Here is a 16,294-nt window from a genome sequence, read left to right on the forward strand (position 1 = left end):
TAAAAAGGGATATATTAGCATCAATATTTGCAATGTTAGCAAGCATGTTCCTTACCGAGACAATTATGGCCATCGTGAGCCAACATGAAGCCATCATAACAAGTACAGCGATAATTGCCTGGAATGTTGAAACATTCATGTACACAGCCTCCATTGAAGTCATTATCACATTCATCAATGTCTGAGGGATAAAGCAAAAGTCAATCTGATTAATGCTTCTTGGTTTGGCATAGACAGGTCCTGACATGATTGTATAAACGTGAACAGTAATTGCTCTCTTAAATCATCATTGTTTTGCAAATAGACTATACTTAACACATTATTTGTTCAATGTTTCTGAAAAATGACAAGATGCATTAGGATTCCCATCCAGTGTTATAGTATAGTTTTAAGCTTTCTAAAGCTGCTTATTAAAAAAGATGTTAGATTAAAAATCATGGATCTGATTCTCCTCTGTTTTATGCTGATGTAAATCAGGATTAAATCCATTGAAGTCACACTGACATAGAATCAATTTGAGGGAGAATCAAACTGCATATTTTTAAAAAAATGATAAATTTCCTTACCTGCATTCATCACAATACTCTAATTATTAAAATGGAAAGAATTTTAACTATCTAATTTACCATTTCAAGTTGTCTGTTCACTTTGCATTTGACTCGGTTTTGATTATTAAAACGCACGAGTCAATTTAGCTTCTGATTCTCAAGCACTAGCATAAAGCTGCAATGCTTAGGTTGCAAATACTGCAGGGAATGTTTAAATCCAAATAAACAGCTTTAATTTAAAAAACATTTTCATACGATTCTATTTGACATATTTTCTAAAAACTGTTAACACCCAATCTAAACATTGGCCCTAAATCACCTTTTTTTTTTTGATACTTCAAATGAAATGATAAATGACCAACACTTTGTTTGTTTTCTAAATAAAGAAACTGAATATGTAGGACTTCATCTTGCTCATGTTTGTACTAGAAAACAATCTCTAGCATAATACTCCTTAAGCAAAATAAACTAATCACACACTAGAAGCTTTCATTTAAAAGACACAAACAACCAACGAATGATCTTTTTCCCATTTCAATCAACAGCAAAACTCCTAACACCATTGGTACATCTGGGACTCAGCTCATACGATGAAATTTGCCTGTGCACATCTTCAAAATCCCACTGACACTCTGAGGTGGTACCTACATCTTCTGCTGCCCATCTGTCTGCACAGGGCAGAATTTCACCTGCATGGTTAGGGCACTGAGGGAAAGAGACAGGGACAATACCCAAAGCCTTTTACAGTCAGACAGAAGTTTCAAATAGAGCTTTTAGACTAAAGATGGGTCAAAGCCACAACATCCCGATACAAATTTTGAATCCCTTAATGTTCAGTATGTTTAATCCTAGGGTTCTGGTTTGACACAAAATAGAGAGAAAGAGTTGGTGCTAAATTCAGATCCAGGCTTCAATTCCTAAATCCTCTGCCATCATGAAAGTTTGGGGGGGTGGATCCAGGTTTTTGGTTTGGACCAATCTCTGTTTTTCCCAGACATCCTATGATGCTTGTTACTCTATTAATAACACTATGAGAGCTTACACAGTTATCTTCACCTAAGGATTTCTAAGGGTGAGATTTTCAGAAACAATGTAGTGACTTTGGACCACAACACTCATGCGCCTAAATGATTTAGGTCTGGTCTTTATACAGTTTTTTTTACCAGTGCACCTATTACAGTGAGGGGTGGGATTTGGGGGTTTTTTTTGTTTGTTTTTTTTTTGGTGTTAGTCTGTTTTACCATAACAGTTATACCTGTACAACCCCTGTAAGGCAATAGCCATAACAGTATAAAGCACCTTTATGCTGATATAATTGTATTTACACTGAGGGGTTGTACCACTATAACTATACCGGCCCAAGGTCATACAGTAAGTTAGTGGCAAATCCAAGAACAGAACCCAGGTCTCCTGAGCTCTAGCCACTAGAGCTTCATCTATGGTAGCAGTTACCCCAAAACATTAAGGTGAAATTTTTCAAACATGGGTCCCTAACAAAGGCTCCCTAAATTCACATTTACATACCTAAATCTACTGTAGCCCGGTTTTCCAAGGCACTCACCATCTACAGTGCTCACTGAAGCCTTTGGGAATCAGGACACTTATTAGTACATGCTCAAATATAGATATAGGTGACTAATTGTAGGTGAAAAATTTGGCCTTAGCTATAGCAAGTGCACTCTGCCACCCTTGTGTCATCTGAGGGGCCCAGGTTGGCTTTTCTCATTTTAGGGTCCAAAAGCCCAATCCTAAAACACATTCTGTACTTTCTGAGAGGCACTAAGAACTTCAACGGGAATTAAGACTTAGCCCCCAATGTTTCACTGCCTAACTACGTTTTAAAGAAGCTGCTCATTATAAAAATACCTTAATAACTCAGTAGGTACATGTGCCCCCTAGGGATGAATTTGTCATGGACACAGGGTGGGTGGGTGTGTTCTTCTCCCCCCTCCTTCCCAAAACCAAAAACTGTCATGTAAAATCCTGGCTCCACAGATGTTAATGGGAGTTTTGCAGTTGCCTTCAAGGAAGACAGGATTTCACCCACTGCGAAGCCCAAAACAGTGAGAAAAAGTTAATATTTTTTGCACCATTTTTAACTAAAATTTTAAGCAAAACCATCAGTTTGGTCAGAGATTTTTTTTGTTTATCAAAAACCAGGTTTCTTAGTACATGCAAAATTTCACTAACCATTCTGATAACATTTTGATAAATATTTTAATTAAAAAGTGATTAAATTTTTCAAAAACAGAAAACAAAAAATGGGTGAAAATGTGTGAAACAGAAAATGACGTTGAAATTTTTCTTGTAATTTTTTAAAATTTTATGATCCATCCTAGTTATCATTGCTATGCTGCCAATATATTGCTGGCTGGTAATAGGATAGATAATAACAGAGAAACTATTATAATGACATTCTCTAAATTAATGGCATACTGGAATACTATGGTCAGTTCTGGACATGCCATCTGAAAAAGGCTATAACAGAAATAGAGTGAGTTCCTAGCCAGATGACAAGAATGAGTAGGGATATAGAAAAACCCACACATAAAGAGAAATTGAAAAGTTGGGTTGTGTTTGCCTTAAAGAGGAGATGAATACAAGGTGACATGATAAAAGGTATATAAAATAACAATTGGGATAGAAAAGATAGTCTGGGAACTTCTATTCACCCTGTTTCAGAACAAAAGACCAAGGGGATACTCAATGAAATTCAAAATGAATACAAAGAAATATATTTTCATATAACATGCAATTGGCCTGTGGAACTCCTTGCCACAATACATAATTAAGACCAAGCAGGATTCAAAAAACAACTCTGTCTATTGCAAGGTTTCTTTCCCCTTCCCCTGGAGCAGTTGGTGGGGCGACTGTCAGAAGCAGGATACTGGATTAGATGGACCACTGGTTTCATCCAGTTTGGCAGTTCTTATGTTTCTAAGGCCCTCATACACATGACTGTAATGTAAGTGACTCCCTGCTTTGAAGCTAGGCTTCTTATTACTGTTTCCCTTTTTAGAAATATGATAAATAGAACAGAAGAAGCAAAGAAATACAGCAGGTGCTAAAGTTTCTGCTTTTTATGGACCCAATCCAGCTACCATAGAAGAAAATGGAAAGAGTCATACTGACATAAGCGGAGCTGGATCAGGCCCCTACTGTGCCCAGACTTGACCAAAACCGTTTTTTCACTAGAACTTTAATAACTCTGTGATATTGTTCAGACAAGCATGATTTTGCCCCAGTTTCAAACTTACACATGCATTGCTGAAACCAGCTTCAACTCAGCCTGAGGCACAAACCTTCAGCCCTAACTGCAAGAAACTAATACTTCTTTTAAATGAATCAATGCTATATTTGTTCCCCTGTATTGTCAATGGCCAGCCTGCTTTTACGGTAAGCACCTTGAAACTTACAGGGTGGAACTTATACATCTAGGAACAAAGAATGCAGACCATGCTTACACAATGGGAGACTCTATCTTGGGAAGCAGTAACTCCAAAAAAGGATTTTAGGGGTCATGGTGGCTAATCAGCTGAACACAAACTCCCAGTGTGACGCCGTGGCCAAAAGGGTTAATTCAATCCTTGGATGTATGACCAGGAAAATCTCTAGTAGGAATAGGGTTGCCAACTTTCTACTCGCACAAAACCGAACACCCCTGCCGCACCCCCTGCCCCGCCCCTCCTCCGAGGCCCCTCCCATGCCCTGCCCCTTCACTGAGGCCCACCCCCACTCACTCCATTCCTCCCCACCCCCCGTCGCTTGCTCACCCCACCATCACTCACTCGCTCATGAAGTTGGGGTGTGGGAAGGAGGGAGGGCTCCAGCTGGGGGTGTGCCTGCAGGCTCTGGGGTGGGGCCAGGGATGACGGGTTTGGAGTATGAGAGGGGGCTCCGGGCTGAGGCAGAGGGTTGGGGTGTGGGAGGAGGTACTGGCTCTGGGCTGGGGGTGTGGGTTCTGGAGTGGGGCCAGAAATGAGGGGTTCGGGGTGTGGGAGGGGGATCCAGGCTGGGGCAGGGGGTTGGAGTGCAGAGGAGGTGAGGGCTCTGTCTGGGGGTGTGGGCTCTGATGTGGGGCCAGGGATGAGGGATTTGGGGTGCAGGAGGGGGCTCTGGGCTGGGGTAGGGGGTTGGGGTGCAGGGGGTGTGAGGGCTGAGGGTGAGGGCTCTGTGGTGGGGCCAGGGATGAGGGGTTTGGAGTATGGGAGGGGGCTCCGGGCTGGGATTGAGGGGTTCAGAGGGTGGGAGGCAGATCAAGGCTGGGGCAGGGGGCTGCGGCCCGGGAGGGGATCAGGGGTGTGAGCTCCAGGGAGAGCTTACCTCAAGCAGCTCCCAGAAGCAGCCAGCATATCCCCCCTCTGGCTCCTACACAGAGACATGGCCAGGCGGCTCTGTGCACTGCCCCATCCGCAGGTGCTGACCTGCAGCTTCCATTGGCCATGATTCCCAGCCAATGGGAGCTGCGGGGGCGGTGCTTGGGGCGGAGACAGCATGCAAAACCCCCTGGCTGCCCCTACACGTGGGAGCTAGAGGGGGAACATGCTGGCTGCTTCCCAGGAGCCGCGCGGCGCGGAGGCTAGCAGGGAGCCTGCCAACCCCGTGGTGAGACGGCCCCAATCGGACAGTCAACAGCCTGGTCAGCTGTGCTGACCGGAGCCACCAGGATCCCTTTTCAATCGGGTGTTCCAGTTTAAAACCGAACACCTGGTCACCCTAAGTAGGAAGGTTATATTACCTCTGTGTTTGGCACTGCTACAGCTGCTACTGGAATACTGTGTCCAGTTCTTGTGTCCACAAGTCCAGAAGGATGTTAATAAATTAGAAAAGGTTCAGAAAAGAGCCACAAGAATGACTGAAGGATTGGAAAATATGCCATATGAGTCTATAGTGATAGACTCAAGGAGCTCAGTCTATTCAGTTTAATGAAGAAAAGGTTAAGGGGTGACTTGGTCACAGTACATAGGTATCAATGTGCGGAACAGCAATTTTGAAATTGAGGGCTCTTCACACTAGCAGACAAAGGTACAACAAGATTCAATGGCTAGAAGTTGAAGCTAGACAAATTCACAGTAGAAATAAGGCACGATCTCGCCTCTTCCAAGCCAGGGCTTCTCAAAAGGATACTGCCCATAACTCTATAGCTAACGTAAATCTAAGGAGCTAGACAGAAGTAGTGGCTGCATTTGTTGTCTTTTTAAGATGGTGGGTTTTTAAAATCACACACAAATATATAATTAAGTTTGAAATATATCAGATTCCTGGGCAACATATATGACATGAGGAGTCAACACAAATGTTCCCATGAATCCCTTTTGCAGTCCTATGAGTTAACCAGCAAATGGCGATAGGACTGTGTCTGGCACACACACACTACGGCCGAAGCAGCGTGAATTACTGCAGTCAATTTACCTTCACACGTTTTCCCTTCACCACTGTAACCCAGTTTGCATGTGCACTTGTACAGCTTTGGAATGTTTTGACAAATAGCATCTGGATGACAGTCATCAGTCCCTTGGGCACACTCATCCACATCTGTTAAAAAAAAACAAACAGATTCATGAGAGATGTCAGAAGGTGCAACATGAGAATGTTTGGTTGGTTGCTGAATGGTCATGTGCATGTATGTGCACACGCACATGCATGTGCAAGAAAGAGACACACACGAGACATGCTTGCATGATGGTTGTATGTGTGGATGTGTGTGTATTAGCACAAGCTTGCATGATTATGTATATGCATACATTTGCACAAGTATCTGCATTTATACATTATGGGCAAGATCTTCAGGTGCTGTAAATCGGCGTAACTCCATGGAGTTATACTGTACTGTATTAACAGCAGCAGAAAATACGACCCTGTGTCTCTGTATGGAGCTAAGAATCAGACACACATACAGACAGCATTAATCTATAGACCCCCAAACCACTAGTTATTGAAAAAAATCACATTTCAAGCCTGTGACATCACTCTTAGGAAGCATGACATTCTTTAAACTAACAAAAAGGTCTCACAAAAAATGAACACTCACTCAGTCAAGAGTTTCAAAATCACAACCCCAGACACGCCAAACTTTTACTTACCATTAAACAGATGGTTATTCAAGTGTTTTTATTGCTCCCAAATTAGCTTTTTTAAATAAAAAGTGAAAGTCACATCTGGTGAGCAATGTTGCTGAAACACACAGCAGGCAGTCACCTTTCAAGAAGCACAAAGTGTACACAGCTAAAACATCCAGCTCGAAACTTCAGTGCAGGGGGAGTGAAGAATAAGAAAGATCAGCAAAAGAGGAATTCCTGGATATGAAGGAGGAGTTGTAGATGGCCATCAAAGAAGAGTGACAGGGAGGGGAAGACATCATCAGAACACAAGTTTCTAGGGCAGCAGAAAAAGATGCAAATCAGCACAAACAGAATGAGTTCCCATGGATGGTCAAGGGAAAGGAGATCAGTGGAAAAGGCAGTTCTGTAGGAAAGGAAGTCATAGATGGGAAGGATCTGAGACTGCAGACAAATCAGCAGAAGTGGAGGTCCTCCTTGAGTCTTAATACAGTATTTGGTGGCTATATCGTAAGTACCCAAGCTTTCCCCCTTCTTCTCCTTCCTCCCCAATGTGGATCACATTGTAACAGAGAGATTATGAATGGAAGAGAAGGTGTCCCAGGAGTCAATCACACTGATCATCTTCTCCTTCCACATATCACCTCACATCCCGTAATAACTAGAGCAATTGCTTATGAGGAAGAATATTAATATGGTTTTAGCTTCTTTTAAAGCAGTTTAGCAGCAGGGAACAAGACAACAGGCCAGCATCATATGACCAACCGTCTCAACACGCCATGATCAAATACTCTGCTGAACCTCAATGACCCACTGAACAGAGATTGCAAATCTTTGGTGTAGATAATAGTGATGGATGCCCTACAAATACCTCTGATCAAGATCATTAGGAAATGAGGGGAAGACCAATGCTGGGGTGGCGAGATTAGCAGAAGGTGAGATCTTGGGACAGGATAAGGAAAACCATTATAAGGGAAGCTTTTGAGTCTTGGGAGTGGTCAGCAAAGAAGGTTCTGGAGGTGAGAGGAATTACCAGAAGACCTTCAATTAGATATGGATGTACAGCACTGAGACAGAAAAATGGTATGGGATGGAGGAGATCAGTTGTCAACAAACCTTAACTGTGTATAAATTAAGTTCATGCATTATCTCAAAGTAACTACTCCCACCCTCCTTGTCCATGTATCTGTCTACACACTGGGATGTTTGTAGATATACCTGTCTATGGAGAGCACTGTCACAGAGAGGACACACTCAAGAGTGTTTTTCTCTTAAAACTAAAATGCATAAATGTCAAACAGATACTGTGCCTTGTCCATAGTGGTTGGTTCAGGTTTTTAGGGTTTTTTAATATTATTATTATTATTAATTCCTTTGATCTCCAGAATGCACATGAAGAATGGGAGTGAAAAAGCAGCTTTAGTGTATATTGCAGAATGAAAGTTGATTTAAAGTTACTGTATACATTGGTGAGATTTCTGCTCCTACTGAATGTAGTCTGAGCTGGAAAGAGAGGCTCTGGAGAAGGAAACTAAGAGCAAATGCTGCAGTCTTAAACTTGGCAGTGAAACTGCTGCGGAGGAGGAAGATGCATGAAGAATTATTAGGTTTATTCCACATTTAATAGAACATTGTTTAGACTGTGATACATCAATCTTGTACTTCTAGATTTTTTCAAAAACACTAAACATCTGTTTTATTTCTTTGATATTAATTTTGTTATTTGAAGGATCCCTACTGGGGAAACAAAACTTTAAAATAATCACCACCATCATAATAAAAGTTCAGTCACAGAAATATTTACCACTGTCCATCTTATAAACCAACTAAAGCAACCTAACAGTCCACAAAGTTTGCACATTTTAATTCAGATAAATTATTTTTTATTTAATAATCTCATATGTTTGAAAAGTGCCAGTCACCTCTGAGCTGCTATGTAAATACTGTATTCATCTAGGATTTGTCCAGCACCCTGTTCAGAAATGAGAGATTTTTTAAAAATAAAATAAAACTGTTTTTCCCAATTGAAACCAATACAGATAAAAATAATAACTGTGAAGTTCAGTCCCATTTCTGAACTCTCCCCATCTTCCAAGGATGCTTTAGAGCTGGAGGTCGATTCAAGCCCATTTCTAAAAATAATAGCAGCAAAGGACTGAAAGAGCAAAGAGTACCTTTAGAGAGACAAGGTGGGTGAGGAGATAATATCTTTTATTGAACCAACACCCCCACCCCAGCACACCTTTCAGGATCTATGGATCCTACACACGGCTATCACAATTTGGTATACCTAATCCAGTGCACTAAATGCCCAGGCACAATAACAGAAGTTGGTCCAATGAAAGATAGTATTTCACCCACCTTGTCTCTCCAGCATCCAGGGACTCACGGGACTACAACCGCACGGCATCCAAGTGTCACTTTCGACATGTGAGCAGTCAATGGGACTACTCCACACAGGCTTAAAGCAATGGATCAAAGCCAATATTAAGAAACAAACCCCTCCAGCAGTGCCCTGATCTTCGCAGGTGCTGAGCACTGGCAGTGAGGGGCCTGAGCCTTAACTTCCCTCACCCCTGTAAGTCCCACTCCTTCCACCCCCCACCCCCCCACCGGGGAGTAAAGTGAAGCAGGCGCGCAAGTGTTTGCGGACTCAGGCCGGGCCAGCAGCCGGTTTCTGGGGCGAGGCAAAGAGCGAACGCCGCTGTCCAGGTCTGGCGGCAGCAGGACCCGTCTGCTGTCAGCATCAGACGCCCCGGGCGGCGCAGGGCAGCCGGGCTGCGTTAGCGGGGCCCGGCAACGCACGGAACGAACCCGGACACTGGGCTGGGTCACTCACCGGGCAGGAGCAGCCCGGCGGCGCGGACCTGTCCCCGCGGCAGCAGCAGCAGCAGCAGCAGCGGCGGCAGCAGCGCCGCCCCGGCGGAGCAGCAGCGGCCGGACCCCATCGATCGCGCGGCCGCCGGGGCCTGGCGCGTCCCGCAGGAGGAGGAGGAGTGGGGGGGCGGGGGGCGCCCAGCCTGCCTGGCACTGACACCCGCCTCGCGCCCCGCTCCTGCTGCCGCGCGGCGTGGGGAGGGGGCGCAGAGGGCCTGGCCGCGGGGTCTCCCCCTCATTGCTCTCATGGGCCACTCCGCAGCCAGTCACCCTGAGAGAGGAGCCTGCACTGCCTCGCTCCCAGCGCTCTGCCTACAGGGGTGTGTGTGTCTCTCTCTCACACACACACCCTGTGGGCACACATATACACAACTGTCCCCCACCTGCAGATACCCCCACACACACACACACAAATACCCCACCCCAGCAACACCTGCAAGCAGCCACAGGCAAGGCCAAATATTCTGTCGCAGCAACACACACCCTACAGCTATAGATAAAAGTCCCCCCCCCCCCAACCACACACAAATACTCTGCCTCAGAAACACCTCTGCGCATCTACAAATATTCCCACATACACATACAAGCACCACCACCTCTAGAAACACCCGCCAATGCACAGTCAGCCACCACACATCAGCATCCTACACAGGCCCGACACTTATACGCACACCCACACCACCTGTATTCAAACATCCGCACAATACCCCATATGCACACAGGCATTCCTTGCAGACATACACAACCACCACTCACACCCATATAGGGCTTGACAAGGGGTGTCCAAGCAATAGGTGCAGCTAAACTGGTGCTGAAAATGTTTCAACTGCACATGTAGACAGAGAGAAACTGTGTGACATTCATTTGCTGTAAGGCCCAAAAGGTGATTTCTAATGTAGTCAAACCCATGCAAACATCCCACACATTCAGTGCACACACACTCTGTATCCATTCATTTACATTCAACTTACATGTGTATACAGAAGCACTACACATGAACACACAGCCCCTGCATAGATACCCTCGCAACTATTTTGTTAATTGTTCTTATTTAAGTGCTCACTATGCTCAACCCTGTGCAAAAGAGAGGCAGAGTCCCTGTCATGCACAGAGACTACCAAGGCCACCACCCATCCATAGCCCTTTTTCCTAAGCCTGATATTACTGTGACAGTTTTTCCCACAGCTCGTTTCCTCTGTAGGCAAAGTGGCCATGTTAGCTGGTAAAATAACTTTTAAAAAAATTGTTCTTCCTTTGACCTTTTTGTGCCCAGTAAAGGCAGGTGGGCAGGCTGTATCCCCTTCTTCCCCCTCTTCCCTTTTGTTTTGTTCTGGGAGAAATACCAGGCTGTTTCTAGTTGTAAGGGTGTTTTATACACATTTGTAAATCTTCACTTAGTGAAACTTTCCCTCGGTCTTTGTCTTTGTTTCCTTAATGGTAGCCATAAATTACTGCCTTCCTTTCTCCCTGGAGCATCAGGCTTCATTGCTTTTGAAATGATCAAAGTTATTTTCTTTTTAAATCCAGCTAGAAACAACCTATTGTATGTCGTGGACATTTTTAGCTGCAGTCAAACCCATCTATAAATGCATAAAGCTGCCCATTAAATACTTGAGGGATGCCTCCAGCTTATTTTACCAAATAGAAAGTAGTGGGAAATTAAATTAAAGGACATTGTGGCTGCTGGTTTCCATGATCTTGTGAGTAAACAATATTTATAATACAGCTTTATGTTTCCATAGCGTTGTCCATCCAAACATCTCAAAGAGCTTTACATCCATTAATTTAAAAGTCAGAGAACCGGCCTTTTCTATTGGAACACGTCACTATAGACCATCTAATTTTAAAAAGAAAATACTGCTTTGCACTTCTGCAGCATCTTCTTTCCAAGGTTTTCAAAGTGCTTTACGTACATTAATGAATTTAGTCTCACATCACTCCAGTGAGGTAGAGGGGTAGGTAGAAACTGACAGAATAAAGTCACAGGTAACACAGGTGTAAGCCATATATGTTAAGCTTAAGCAAGCCAAATTTTAAGGCATAATAAAGACAAAGGGTCTTGTCTTTATGAAACAAAATAAGATAGACCAATACTAAAACAACTTTGGTGGTATATAGCACTTTTTGTCCATAGATCTCACAGTGTTTTGCAAAGAAGAGTGAGTATAATGCAATAGAAATATATAATATTATGATAATCAAGAAGCAATGCCAGAGTGTTTTCCTTTACACGTCTTCTTTGACTCATCCTTATTTATGGACACAAATCGAATAGAATTTGAAGTAAGGAGCTTAACTCAGACTAGTTTATATAATCTCCTTTGACATAACTGATTCTATTAAAGTATGATACAGCGTCATAGTGGGAGACTAAGACCCAGAGCCATAAAGAACATGCACTGGGCATGATGAACTCCTATTGGAAGAAAGGTTAGGCAAAAGCTGATGAAGTTCAGAGCCTTATGAATGTGGACTATACGAGCAAGGAGTGAGAGGAAACTGAACTACTCCAAAAATGAGGCATAAAGTAATAAGTTATATTTTTAAAAGTTGCTCTGAAATTAAGAAGTTGTGAAAAGACTTTAAAAAAAAAAAAGTCCTACAAACCAGTGGTTGATACACCAGCATGACAGATCTATATGACCAGACTGCTTTCTTGAATTTTTTAATATTGATCCTAAAATCAATTCCTGATTTTTTTTGTTAGATATATACTGACAGTATGTAGAGTATTTTAATCCTGAAGCTGAATGGTTAATTTTCTCAGTGTATACCTGTAAGCTACAGTCCCATGTGACTACCATGCTGATATGGATAGAAGTGCCTTGTGCCTGTAGGGTTCCTTTGTAATTAAGGTAAAGGGGATTCTTTCAGGAGGTTGATGTACACAGACAAGACCATGTAAGTTCTCTCTGACTCTAGTTCCCAGACTACATACAGTTTGTGCTGCCTAGTATCACCACTGTGGGTCTCCTTAAACTCCAGCGTGGGCTAAGCAATCATAAAAATGACTGTTGACAATACTAGAGCATGAAAAGGTAAACTTTACTCCTGGAACTCATCACGCAGTCTTCTAGGCTGAGCTGAACTGAGTTGTCTGGAAGCTTAGACTAGAAACTACTCTGCACGCTACGTTCATTGTAGTCTTCTTTGTTTAATAACAGCCAAGTGTTTTAAGGAAATCTGGATAAATGTAAATTGCAGAGAAGTGAACAGTGAGAACTGAATCTGCTGTGGGACAGAGATAGTGGGTCATTTTGTTAATTAGTACTTGGAGCTTAATTGGACTCTTAGCCCTGGTCTACACTAGGAGTTGAGGTCGAATTTAGCAGCATTAAATCGATTTAACCCTGCACCCATCCACACGATGAAGCCCTTTTTTTCGACTTAAAGGGCTCTTAAAATCAATTTCCTTACTCCACCCCCGACAAGGGGATTAGTGCTGAAATCAGCCTTGCTGGGTCGAATTTGGGGTACTGTGGACACAATTAGACGGTATTGGCCTCCGTGAGCTATCCCAGAGTGCTCCATTATGACCGCTCTGGACAGCACTCTCAACTCACATGCACTGGACAGGTAGACAGCAAAAGGCCAGCGAAATTTTGAATTTCAATTTCCTGTTTGGCCAGCGTGGCAAGCTGCAGGTAACCATGCAGAGCTCATCAGCAGAGGTGACTATGCAGAGCTCATCAGCAGAGGTGACCATGATGGAGTCCAAGAATCGCAAAAGAGCTCCAGCATGGACCGAACGAGAGGTATGGGATCTGATTGCTGTATGGGGAGAGGAATCCGTGCTATCAGAACTATGTTCCAGTTTTCGAAATGCCAAACCATTTGTCAAAATCTCCCAGAGCATGAAGGACAGAGGCCATAACAGGGACCCGAAGCAGTGCCGTGTGAAATTTAAGGAGCTGAGGCAAGCCTACCAGAAAACCAGAAAGGCGAACGGCCGGTCCGGGTCAGAGCCCAAAACATGCCGCTTCTATGATGAGCTGCATGCCATTTTAGGGGGTTCAGCCACCACTACCCCAGCTGTGTTGACTCCTTCAATGAAGATGGAGGCAACATGGAAGCAGGTTTTGGGGACGAGGAAGATGATGATGATGAGGTTGTAGATAGCTCACAGCAAGCAAGTGGAGAAACCGGTTTTCCCGACAGCCAGGAACTGTTTCCAGTACCCCCCAAACCCACCCAAGGCTGCCTCCCAGACCTGCCAGGTGGAGAAGGGACCTCTGGTGAGTGTACCTTTTAAAATACTATACATGGTTTAAAAGCAAGCATGTTTAAATGATTAATTTGCCCTGGCATTCACGGCTCTCCTGGATGTACTCCCAAAACCTTTGCAAAAGGTTTCTGGGGACGGCAGCCTTATTCCATCCACCATGGTAGGACACTTTACCACTCCAGGCCAGTAGCACATACTCAGGAATCATTGTAGAACAAAGAATTGCAGTTATGTTTGCTGGCGTTCAAACAACATCCGTTCTTTATCTCTCTGTGTTATCACTCAGGAGAGTGATATCATTCATGGTCACCTGGTTGAAACAGGATGCTTTTCTTAAGGGGACATTCAGAGGTGCCCATTCCTGCTGGGCTGTTTGCCTGTGGCTGAACAGAAATGTTCCCCACTGTTAGCCATGGGGAGGGGGGAGGGGCTAGCCACGTGCTGGGGGGAGGCAAAATGTGACCTTGAAATGAAAGCTCATGGGCTATGTATGTAATGTTAACAGCAAGGGTTACCATGGAAGAGTGTACCCTTTGTTCTATAAAATGTGTCTTTTTAAATACCACTGTCCCTTTTTTTTTCTCCACCAGCTGCATGTGTTTCAAGGATCACAGGATCTTCTCCTTCCCAGAGGCTAGCGAAGATTAGAAGATGAAAAAAACACACTCGCGATGAAATGTTCTCTGAGCTCATGCTGTCCTCCCACACTGACAGAGCACAGATGAATGCGCGGAGGCAGACAATGTCAGAGTGCAGGAAAGCACAAAATGACCAGGAGGAGAGGTGGTGGGCTGAAGAGAGTAAGTGGTGGGCTGAAGAGAGGGCTGAAGCTGAAAGGTGGCGGCAGCATGATGAGAGGAGGCAGGATTCAATGCTGAGGCTGCTGGAGGATCAAACTAATATGCTCCAGCATATGGTTGAGCTGCAGGAAAAGCAGCAGGAGCACAGACCGCTGCTACAGCCCCTGTGTAACCAACCACCCTCTTCCCCAAGTTCCATAGCCTCCTTACCCAGACGCCCAAGAACGCGGTAGGGGGACCTCCGGCCACCCAGCCACTCCACCCCCAAGGATTCCCACGCAACAGACGGCTGGCATTCAATAAGTTTTAAAGTTTTAAACTTTTAAAGTGCTGTGTGGCCTTGTCCTTCCCTCCTCCACCACCCCTCCCCGTGCTTCTCTCCTCCACCACCCCTCCTGGGCTACCTTGGTAGTTATCCCCCTATTTGTGTGATGAATTAATAAAGAATGCACGAATGTGAAGCAACAATGACTTTATTGCCTCTGCAAGCGGTGATCGAAGGGAGGAGGGGAGGGTGGTTAGCTTACAGGGAAGTAGAGTGAACCAAGGGGCGGGGGGTTTCATCAAGGAGAAACAAACAGAACTTTCACACCATAGCCTGTCCAGTCATGAAACTGGTTTTCAAAGTTTCTCTGATGCGCACCGCGCCCTCCTGTGCTCTTCTAACCGCCCTGGTGTCTGGCTGTGCGTAACAGCAGCCAGGCGATTTGTCTCAACCTCTCACCCCGCCATAAACGTCTCCCCCTTACTCTCACAGATATTGTGGAGCGCACAGCAAGCAGTAATAACAGTGGAAATATTGGTTTCGCTGAGGTCTAACCAAGTCAGTAAACTGCGCCAGCACACTTTTAAACGTCCAAATGCACATTCTACCACCATTCTGCACTTGCTTAGCCTGTAGTTGAACAGCTCCTGACTACTGTCCAGGCTGCCTGTGTATGGCTTCATGAGCCATGGCATTAAGGGGTAGGCTGGGTCCCCAAGGATAACTATAGGCATTTCAACATCCCCAGTGGTTATTTTCTGGTCTGGGAAGAAAGTCCCTTCCTGCAGCTTTTGAAACAGACCAGAGTTCCTGAAGATGCGAGCGTCATGTACCTTTCCCGGCCATCTCACGTTGATGTTGGTGAAATGTCCCTTGTGATCCACCGGTGCTTGCAGCACTATTGAAAAGTACCCCTTGCGGTTTATGTACTCGCTGGCTTGGTGCTCCGGTGCCAAGATAGGGATATGGTTCCGTCTATGGCCCCACCACAGTTAGGGAATCCCATTACAGGAAAGCCATCCACTATGACCTGCACATTTCCCAGGGTCACTACCCTTGATATCAGCAGATCTTTGATTGCGTTGGCTACTTGCATCACAGCAGCCCCCACAGTAGATTTGCTCACTCCAAATTGATTCCTGACTGACTGGTAGCTGTCTGGCATTGCAAGCTTCCACAGGGCTATTGCCAATCACTTCTCAACTGTGAAGGCTGCTCTCATCTTGGTATTCTTGCGCCTTAGGGCAGGGGAAAGCAAGTCACAGAGTTCCATGAAAGTGCCCTTACACATGTGAAAGTTTTGCAGCCACTGGGAATTGTCCCAGACCTGCAACACTATGCAGTCCCACCAGTCTGTGCTTGTTTCCTGAGCCCAGAATCGGCTTTCCACCGCATGAACCTGCCCCATTAGCACCATGATGCCCACATTGCCAGGGCCTGTGCTTTGAGAGAAGTCTGTGTCCATGTCCTCATCACTCTCATCACCGCGTTGATGTCGCCTACTCGTCCGGTTTTGCTTT

General features: G+C 44.6%; 1 protein-coding gene across 6 annotated transcripts in view; it reads right to left on the bottom strand.

Moving 5' to 3' along the window:
• The window catches only part of SCUBE2 (signal peptide, CUB domain and EGF like domain containing 2), a 63,680-nt gene extending 53,938 nt beyond the window's left edge, over nt 1-9,742 (bottom strand). For 4 of the 6 annotated variants that reach the window (XM_043549557.1, XM_043549560.1, XM_043549555.1 and 1 more), the window contains exons 1-3: nt 9,447-9,742; nt 5,961-6,083; nt 56-181 (exon numbers count right to left, since the gene is read on the bottom strand). In XM_043549557.1, coding sequence (XP_043405492.1) covers nt 56-181; nt 5,961-6,083; nt 9,447-9,732 — 535 coding nt within the window. In that variant the 5' untranslated portion in view covers nt 9,733-9,742. Of the gene's footprint in view, nt 1-55; nt 182-5,960; nt 6,084-8,968; nt 9,424-9,446 lie in introns of those variants that run through there. The other 2 variants (XM_043549559.1, XM_043549558.1) reach the window with 2 other exon arrangements.
• Nucleotides 9,743-16,294: the final 6,552 nt, after the last annotated feature.

This window comes from Chelonia mydas, chromosome 6 (assembly GCF_015237465.2).
Source record: "Chelonia mydas isolate rCheMyd1 chromosome 6, rCheMyd1.pri.v2, whole genome shotgun sequence".
NCBI classification, from domain to species: Eukaryota; Metazoa; Chordata; order Testudines; family Cheloniidae; genus Chelonia; species Chelonia mydas.